The following is a 9,353-nucleotide window of genomic DNA, read 5'->3' on the forward strand; positions in this document are numbered from 1 at the left end:
CTTGCAAAACAATGTTGAAGTGGCACAGTTTGGGCCCGCAGCTTGTGTGGCTTTGGGATGGGCTGCTGGGCAGAAAGAGATCGATTCTTATGGGCCATTCATCCATACTGGATTCCCAAGCCCAAATGGGCCTTGGCGTAGGGTGCTATACATTAGCCCCCCCTTGATTCATCCCTTGTTCTCGAGGTGAATCAAAGATCCCAAGGGGTGGCAATCCACTCGGGAAGCCGAAGAGTCAGTGTCCGCCAGTTAAGGAACGTGTTAATGCGCCCCTCAAAAGACGCGTTTAAACCTAACTGATAGCTTATCCGTCATTATTTTCTGACAGTTCATGAACCGAGGTGTCACGCGTGTGGCAGTTGAGGTGGCGATTCGCGTGGTCTCCCGCCGACAAATTATTTAATGCTACTCATCTCACTTCCTGTCCCTATAAATAATCGTTTCTGTCTCCTTCCTTCACTTTTGCATTTCTCACCCTTCAATCTTTTACTCTGCCAAGCATTCTTCCTTCGTGGCTCATCTCCTAGCCCAGAACACATCTCCTCTTTAGAGCCCACAGTAAGTTCCTTTTCTTCTTCTTCTTCTTCTTCCTATTTGCTCCATTTCATTCTATTCTTCAGTAATCTTAGTATTTCTTTTCTTTTAAGAATTCTCGCTTGTAGAATGGGTTACTCCTACCTCCTTTCTTCTACAAACGCCTTGGCTAGTTTTAGGGTTGCCTACAATGTTCCTAGGGACGTCGACATTGCCTACTGTAACATGGGCGATATTGACATCCAAAGGCACCATGGTGTAAACACGGTTTTCTTTCCTTTGATGGCTATTCTAGAGGGTGGACTTAGGTTCCCGGTTGACCCTCTGATCCTAAGTACCCTTAGATTTTATGGCCTTTGTCCCAACCAACTCCTTCCCAACTTTTACTAGGTAGTGAGTTACGTGAGTAGATTGAACCAGTTGTTCGGGTTACAATTGAATCATCATGACATTAATTTTATGTATAGTTTGTGTGGCAACATCGATTCGGATTATTATTTAAAAACTAGGGACGTAAGAGTACAGCTTATTTCATGCCTACCAGATTCGAATAGAAATTTGACTAGAGATTTTGTATGGGTGAGCGGCAATTGGTTTGCCAAGGAGCTCCCCTGCACATTTTCACCACGCGATATTGGTCGATACCAAACGCTATTTATTTGGCCTCTTTTGATTTTGGTCCAAGTAACTACTAACTAACTTTTATTTCCTCTATGCAGAGAGCAAAAGGTTCAAGCCGGATCTCAGAGTGGTACATGTTCGAGACCTGAATTTTGTGCTCAAGTTGGAGATTTTTGTTCACTTGGACGGACAACTCTGAGCATCTCATCTTATCCTCGATGTTGATCCCGTTTACTCAACTTGGCAAGGATTCAGCCAAGCCAACAGTTGACAGCCCCCTCCTCTCTTATATAGACGTCTGGCACGCAAACTTCCTTCCGCCAAAGTTTACCATAGGCAAAGCACGTGATCTCAGTCCCTAGTTCATTTGTTCAGACGAGCACCAGCCCACACATGACGATTTGGCTGAGCGTATGTTGCAAGCGCGCTGAGAGAGGGCTCACGAGCAAGTTCAACCAGAAGCTCTCGTCCTGCCCGAGAACCCTGTAGAGTTCAAGGCTCCTGATTAGGGGGTCGAAGGTGTAGCTGCAGAATCCATCAGCTCTTCTGAAACAGAATCCAACCAAGGCGACGCCATGATGACCAGGAAAAAAATGATGATCAACCGCTTTGTCTTGGGCGCCCAGCCAACCGCTCAACAGCAACAGACCCTCGGCCAAGATCCTATGCCTCCCCCTACCCCAGCAAGCCGTGTTTGAAAAAGGCAGCGCACGGCTGAGCAAACACAGACAAGCTCAGGCAATGCACCTTCCAGAACACCTCTCCGACCATCAGCGGGCATAGTTATCCGAGAGTCGTAGCACCAACTACAGTAAACCTGGTGTCTACTTCCCGGGCTTCGGTGGAATGGCAACCCTCCTTCCAACTCAACGGTAAGCCTCTTCTTGCGACGGCCAGTGTACGAATATGGGAAAAGGGTCATGGGGGTCATATTGCCCAGAGTCTGGCACGTGGCCTTCTTCTGCCCAAAGACGTGCACACTTTTACAGAAGGGACGGACGAGTCTTTAAAAAGGCGATTGTAGTGGCACACCATAGCGGTAACTGTTCCATCTTTTTTCATCATTCTCGGTTTACTACTCATTCATATATGTGTACTTTCTCTTTCTCCTTACAAACGTCAATATTGTGTGATCAAGCCGCGCAACTATCGTATATAATAGACGGGTGGATGAGGGAGCTTGCTAAAGATGCTGAGCAGGAGAAGGCTTTGAAGGATGTTACCGAGGCCACGGTGAAGGAGAAGTTGAAACTTGCCGAGGATGCGGTGGAAAAAGTTGCTTCAGCTGAAAAGGTACAGGCTCTGGCCGAAGGGAGGTCCACGGAGCTTGAAGTGCAATTGGGAGGCACCGAGCTTAAACTGGCAGAGGCCCAGAGTCTAAATATTATGTTAGAGGGAAAACTGGCCGACTCGAAGACGGCGTTGGAAGCTTGCGAAAGCAAGTGGTACGACGAGGGGTTTGTGGATGCTGAGAATTCGGCAGAGCTAGTCATTCGCGAGGTTCACTTGCTTGGATTTGAGGAGGGGTGGTTTACTGCCCTTTAAGCCATGGGGGTTCCCAAGGATTCTCCCTTGAGGGATTGCGGCAAAATCCCCTTCCTGAACCCCCTAAATGTCGCACAGAATGCACCATTTGTTATCGACGAAGAAAAGACCACCAGTATGAGGGAACTGGTGAATGCTATTGATTCTCACGCGGAGTCGACCGACATGGAGGTGACTAGCCACTCTCATGCTGGGGATAAAATCGAGGGGAATGTCCAGTTGCCAACTTCTTTCGTCGACCAACAACCTCCTGAGGATCCATCCTTTGGTCAAGCCACGAACCTCTAAAGTCAACCGCCGTACCGAGTTTCTCGCACTTTACTTTTCCTTTTCTTTAAAAAATTAACTAAACTAGATTGCCTATGTCACCGGGCTGTGGTGACGGAAAAAATTATTTCCTTTGGGCTTTTATTTTCTATCTTTCGAGTTGCCGGGTTTTAGCAACTAAACATCAATTTAAATTTTATATGTTGTTTTAAGTTATGTTTATGAATGCTTTACTATGGGGTGCTTTCACTTTGACCGAGTAATCAATCTTCATTGGTTGCTTCTTTAGGGTAAGGTTCCCCTTTGCCCGGCAACGAAGGTTGTATCGGGAACGGTTTTCCGTCTGGGAAACTAAGGCCAAGGCTCCACCCCTCGCTGAAAACGCCTATCGAACCGTGGACAGGTTTTTGTCCTCGAAGAATATAGGCTATGGTTTCTTTCTGCTAGGTGAAGAGTATCGATTCGAAGACAGATCTCTGTCCTTAGACAATTTGTAAGATTTTCGCCTGCTCGGAGATGGGTTAAGAACCGAGAAGCAGGTTTCTACTTTTTGGATAATTTAGTAGGTTTCCACCTGCTTGGTGATAGGGATCGAACCGAGAAGCAGGTTTCCGTCCTTAGAGTAATTTAGGTTTCCACCTGCTTGGTGATAAGGATCGAATCGAGAGTCAGGTTTCTGTCCTTAGAATAAATTTTTAAGGTTTCCACCTGCTTGGTGATTGGGATCAAACAGAGAGGCAGGTTTCTATCTTTAGAGTAATTCAGGTTTCCACATGCTCGGTGAATGGGATCGAACCGAGGGTCAAGTTTCCGTCCTTAAAGTAATTTAGGTTTCCACCTGCTCGGTGATAGGGATCGAACCGAGGGTTACGTTTCTGTCCTTAGAGTAATTTAGGTTTCTACCTGCTCGGTGATAGAGATCGAACTGAGGGTCAGGGTAGAACGATACAAATATGCATGAGCAAACATCATTACTATTATTAACAAAACATATACAAGACACCTCACCTAACTTCATGCTCGGTGTACTGCCTATCAGTGGTAGTACTTCTTCAAATTATGGACGTTCCATGGTCAGGGCAACAGTCTCTCGTCTAGGTCTTCCAAGTAGTAAGCCCCGGTGCTGGCCACCGCAGTCACCCTGTAGGGCCCCTCCCACGTCTGCGCCAATTTCCCGGCGTTAGTATCTTGCATGTTCCCCATGGCTTTTCTGAGAACCAAATCTCCGGCTATAAACTCCCTCATTCTTACGTCTCGGTTGTATCTTCGGGCGAGCTTCTGTTGATACTCTACGAGCCGTATAGTCACCATTTCACGGCATTCTTCCAACTTGTCCTAGCATCCCACCATCATCTCGTCGTTTTAGGGGGGATCGAATCCCGCGATTTGTGCACTGCACAGACTCACCTCGGTAGGTATCATGGCTTCCGCTTTGTACGTGAGAGAGAACGGGGTTTCCCCGGTGGACCTTCTGGGAGTTGTTCGGTATGCCCACAAGACTTAAGGCAGCTCCTTGGCCCAATTCCCCTTCGCACCCTCCAGCCTTTTCTTTAGCCCATTCACAATTACTTTATTTACAGCCTCGACCTGATCATTACTCTGGGGATACGCTGGAGTTAAGTACCTGTTTTTAATACCGAGTTCACCATAGAATTCACAGAAGGCCCGAATGTCGAATTGTAGCCCATTGTCTGATATAAGAGAGTTCGGCACCCCAAACCTTGTTATTATATTCTTCCATACGAATTTCTTCACATCCTAATCTTGTATATTGGCCAAAGCTTCCACCTCTATCCATTTGGTAAAATAGTCGTTAGCCACCAGCACGAACCTTCGATTACCCGTCGCACGGGGGAGTGGGCCGATGATATCTAGCCCCCACTGTGCAAAAGTCCAGGGACTACTGATCGAGTTCAAATGGCCGACAGGCTGATGGATTAGAGGGGCATGCTTCTAACATTGTTCACACTTAAGCATATACTCGGCGGTGTCCTTCTGCATTTGAGGCCACCAAAACCCTCGAGTCATTGCCCGGTGTGCCAATGAACATCCCCCCACATGGCTATCGCACACTCCATCATGTAGCTCTGCCAAAAGCTCGCCCACCTTCTCTGGGCATAAGCACAAAAGGTATGGTCCTCCGAAGGATCTTCGATACAAAGTCCAATCCTCTAACAGCCAATACCGAGGAGCCATTCTACGGATCTTGCTACCCTCCTTTTCGTCACCCGGGAGTCAGTCCTCTGCCAGGAAGTCAATGATGGGGTCCATCTAGCACGGCCCAAGGGTTGTGATGGCTGTGACATCGATCCCTGCAGTTCCCGAATCATTTAACACCCTGACGTTCTGCTTTAAAACAAGCTCGACCTTAATTAGCCGGGGTATCTCTTTGGCTACTGGCGATGCCAGCGTGGCGAGGGAGTCAGCGTGTCTGTTTTGCATTCGAGCCACTTGGAAAACCTTTACTGTGCTGAAGCTGGTTATAGCCTGTTTCACCTGTTCCAGGTACGCTTTCATCCGGAGATCTCTGGCTTCAAAACAGCCCTGCACCTGATTAACCACTAGACGCAAATCTGAATACACCTCCACTTCCCGAGCACTTAAACTTGAAACTGTCCTCAGTCTGGCTAGAAAAGCTTCGTATTCTGCCTCGTTGTTGGACGCTTTGAAACCCAACCTAAATGAGTGTTTCAACCATATTCCTTCTGGGGTAATTATGACAACCCCTGCACCAGCCCCCGTGTAGCTCGACGCACCATCCATGAATACCTTCCACGGGCAAACCTCTAGATGGTAAACTATCTACCCATTCCCCTTCGGTAAAAACTCGTCGAAGAAATTTGCAAGGACCTGGCCCTTCACCAAGCTTCGGGGTCTATACCATATGTCAAAAGAACCAAGTCGAGTCCCCCATTTTGCTATTCAGCCCGTGAAGTCTGACCTTTTCAATAGTGACTGCAAGGGATACTCGGTCAAGACGTATACCATATGAGCCTGAAAGTAGTGCGGTAGCTTCCTGGTGGCGTGTATTAGGACCAACACAAGCTTCTCCAGGGGTAAGTATCTCGTCTCAACATCAACTAAAGTCTTACTGATGTAGTACACGGGTTGTTGGATTCCTTTGTCCCTCAGTAGCACAGCACTTACGGCGTGCTCAGATACTGCCAGATACATGAACAAATCTTTACCCGGTTCTGGTGCCGTAAGCATGGGTGCCCGCGCCAAATAATCCTTCAGATCTATAAAAGCTTTGTCGCATTCTTCACTGCACTGAAATCCAGTCCATTTCTTTAGCAGTTGGTAGAATGGTTGGCAACAATTCGCAAATTTGGAGATGAACCGATTAAGGGCGGCTAGCATCCCGATTAACACTTGCACTTCTTTCGGGTTGCCCGGTGGCTTCATCCTTGTTACCGCTTCAATTTGGTCAGGGTTGACCTCAATTCCCCAACTGGTGATTAGATACCCCAGGAATTTTCCTGCCCCTACACCGAATGCGCACTTCTCGACATTAAGACGCAACTTGTATTGCCGAAGAACCCCAAATACTTCCTGAAGATCCTCTATATGCCGCACTACCTGCCTCCTTTTTACCACCATGTCGTTGATGTACACTTTAACCGTATGCCCTGTCTTGTCTCAGAACATTCTCATCATCATTCGTTGGTATGTGGCCCCGGCGTTCTTTAGTCCGAAGGGCATCATCATGTAGTGATAATTGGCCTCTGGGGAGATGAATGTTGTTTTCTCTTGATCCTCAGGCGCCAAGGAAATCTGGTGATACCCTTGAAAAGCATCTAGAAAGCTCATCCTTGAGTGCCCATACATGGCATCCACCAGCTGATCAATTTTTGGCACAGGGAAAAAGTCTTTTGGGCATGCTCGGTTCAAGTCTGTGAAGTCCACGCAAACCCTCTACTTGCCGTTCTTCTTCTTCACCACCATGGTATTAGCCAACCAATCCAGGAAGAATATTTCCTTTATCACCCCAGCATCCTTCAATCTTTGGACTTCCCCTTTCACCCCCTCTGCGTCCTCCCAGGCCGATCTCCTCGGCCTCTGCTTCTTAGGAGTGAACGAGGGGTCGACCCCAAGTTTATGGACGATGAACTCAAGATCTACCCTGGGCACTTCATATGGACTCCATGCAAACACATCCACATTCTGTATTATGAGCAGCAACATTTCTACTTTTTCCTAGTCCTCTATGGTTTCTTCGATTTGGAAGTATTTGTCTACATCCGGAAATACCTTCACCTTGACCATCTTCTCGGCGCATGCGGCCCCTTTCTCCTCTTGCAAATTCTGTAATTGCTAAAGGAATCCCCCATGACGAAAATTTATGCTCGGCCTACTCCTTCTGGTAGGTCTGCTCTTTCTTCCAATTGACTATGGCGACTAAGCATTGCCTGGTCACCCGCTGGCTTCCTCGTACCACAATGATACCATGATCAGTGGGAAACTTAACTTTCACGTGCAGAGTGGACGGGACAGCCCCCATTGCATGGATCCATGGCCTTCCTAGTATTGCCGTGTATGAAGAGAACGAAGCAACTACTATGAACTTTACCACTACCTTCTTGCCTCCCATATTCATGGGCAGAGAGATCTGCCCCTCAGGAACAACCACTTTACCGTCAAACCCAACTAAGGGGGTGCTATACTTCAAGAGATCCTCGCTCTTCAACCCGAGCCCCCTAAAGAGGTTTGGGTACTTAACCTTAGCACCACTTCCCTGGTCTATCATTATTCTATTCACAATGAAACCTCCTACGCGGGCCATGACTATCAACACATCGTCGTGCAGCTAAATTGTCCCTTCCAAATCACTATCGTCGAAAGTGATGGGCTCTCATATTGGTTTTATCTTCTTCGCGAGGGGCGGCATGCCCGAGCTTTCTTCCATTGATACTACAGTCAATTCCTCTTTTCCTCAAGTTGTAATGAGGCCCTTTGGGGCAACGTGGATGACCTCAATTATCCCAAGAGGGGGGGGAAGGGGATTCCCTCTCTGCGGGGTGCCCTGCCCTGCTCTTCAGTCCCCTGCGTCCGTCACAAACTCCTTTAAATGCCCAACCTTAACTAGCTACCCGAGATGATCCCTTAACACTTGGCATTGTTCGATTGTGTGGCCCTTATCCTTATGGTAAATGCAATATAAATTCTGATTCCTCCTAGACGGGTCGCCTCCCATCTTGTTCGGCCACCTGAAGTACGATTCGTGCTTAATCTTGTCAACAATCCTATGCACTGGCTCTTTAAACGTTAGATTCACCTCCCCTACCTGTGCTTCTGGTTCCTGTATCCTCAAATTCCCTTGGATCCTGGGCGGATAGATGTTCTACCGAGGATGATTTATCACAGGCGCTTTTCCTTTGCTATGCAACTGGTCGTCTTCCAGCCGTTTGTATTCTTCGATGCGCCTCATCAGCTGTCTCATGTCCTCGGGGGGGTTTCTTGGTCAACGATTCCCTTAGACCGGAGTCCTCGAGCAACCCCATTCTGAAAGTGCTTGCAGCAATCTTTTCATTCTTTCTGCTGATCTCGTTGTAAAGCTCCCAATATCGACTAACGTAGCTACGAAGGATCTCCCCCACCCTCAATTTCATGGACAACAATGCATCCACCAGTTGTGGAACCCGGCTGCAAGTTACAAACCGTATCCTGAACTCCTGTATCAACTCGACGAAGTTGTGAATGGAGCCCCTCCGTAACCCGTTAAACCATTTCAGAGCGGTAGGGCTAAGACTCGAAGGAAAACCTTACACATCAGTGTGTCATTGTGGGCATGTAGGGCATTATCTGGATATAATGACTGATGTGCTCTACTGGGTCAGTTTTCCCATCATAAGAATTGAACGGGGGTCGTACGAATCTGTCCGACATTGGGGCCCGCTCAATGCCAGCCAATAATGGTGACCTTGCAGCTTTCCATAGCGCACGGCTCATCGTATCCATGGCTGCATTATGGGGCCGTTGCTCTTCTGGGGAATCCGAGCCTCAGTCCGTATACTCCCGTGACCGCAAACGATCTCGACAGCGATGGGACTCCTGGGAACGCGAATGTTCCCTTCGACGACGAGATTCCCGCGAATGGGATCGTTCTCGGCTGTGATTGGATCTAGATTGATTGGATCCCGTCCCTTAGCGATTCTCCCCGGTATTGGACCTTCTTTCTCGGTCATCCTAGTCTCTTTTACGGTGCATATTCTCTGCTTCTAGCTCCAAATCTCTCACCAACCTACGCAACCGTTCAAGCTCTTTATCTCTGTCATCGTGTTGTCTATCCCCTGATGCTACGAATACCATTCGCTGCGTTTGGAACGATCCTTCACCAAAACCAGACTTCTCTTCCTCCCGTTCATGATCCCTATCTTTGAGCCTTT

General features: G+C 47.9%; 1 protein-coding gene across 1 annotated transcript; it reads right to left on the bottom strand.

The window, feature by feature from the left end:
- Window positions 1–7,318: 7,318 nt before the first annotated feature.
- LOC112025346 (uncharacterized) lies at window positions 7,319–7,750 on the bottom strand. Its single transcript, XM_024058009.2, has one exon. The coding sequence runs from the start codon at window positions 7,748–7,750 to the stop codon at window positions 7,319–7,321; it is 432 nt and encodes a 143-aa protein (XP_023913777.2).
- Between the last annotated feature and the right edge of the window lie 1,603 nt (window positions 7,751–9,353).

This window comes from Quercus suber, unplaced genomic scaffold (genome assembly GCF_002906115.3).
Source record: "Quercus suber isolate HL8 unplaced genomic scaffold, Cork oak 2.0 scaffold_65, whole genome shotgun sequence".
In the NCBI taxonomy this organism is placed as follows: Eukaryota; Viridiplantae; Streptophyta; class Magnoliopsida; order Fagales; family Fagaceae; genus Quercus; species Quercus suber.

Bases quoted from the DNA above. Each gene is read 5' to 3' on its own strand.
- LOC112025346 (XM_024058009.2), bottom strand. From the start codon at position 7,750: ATGGCCCGCGTAGGAGGTTTCATTGTGAATAGAATAATGATAGACCAG.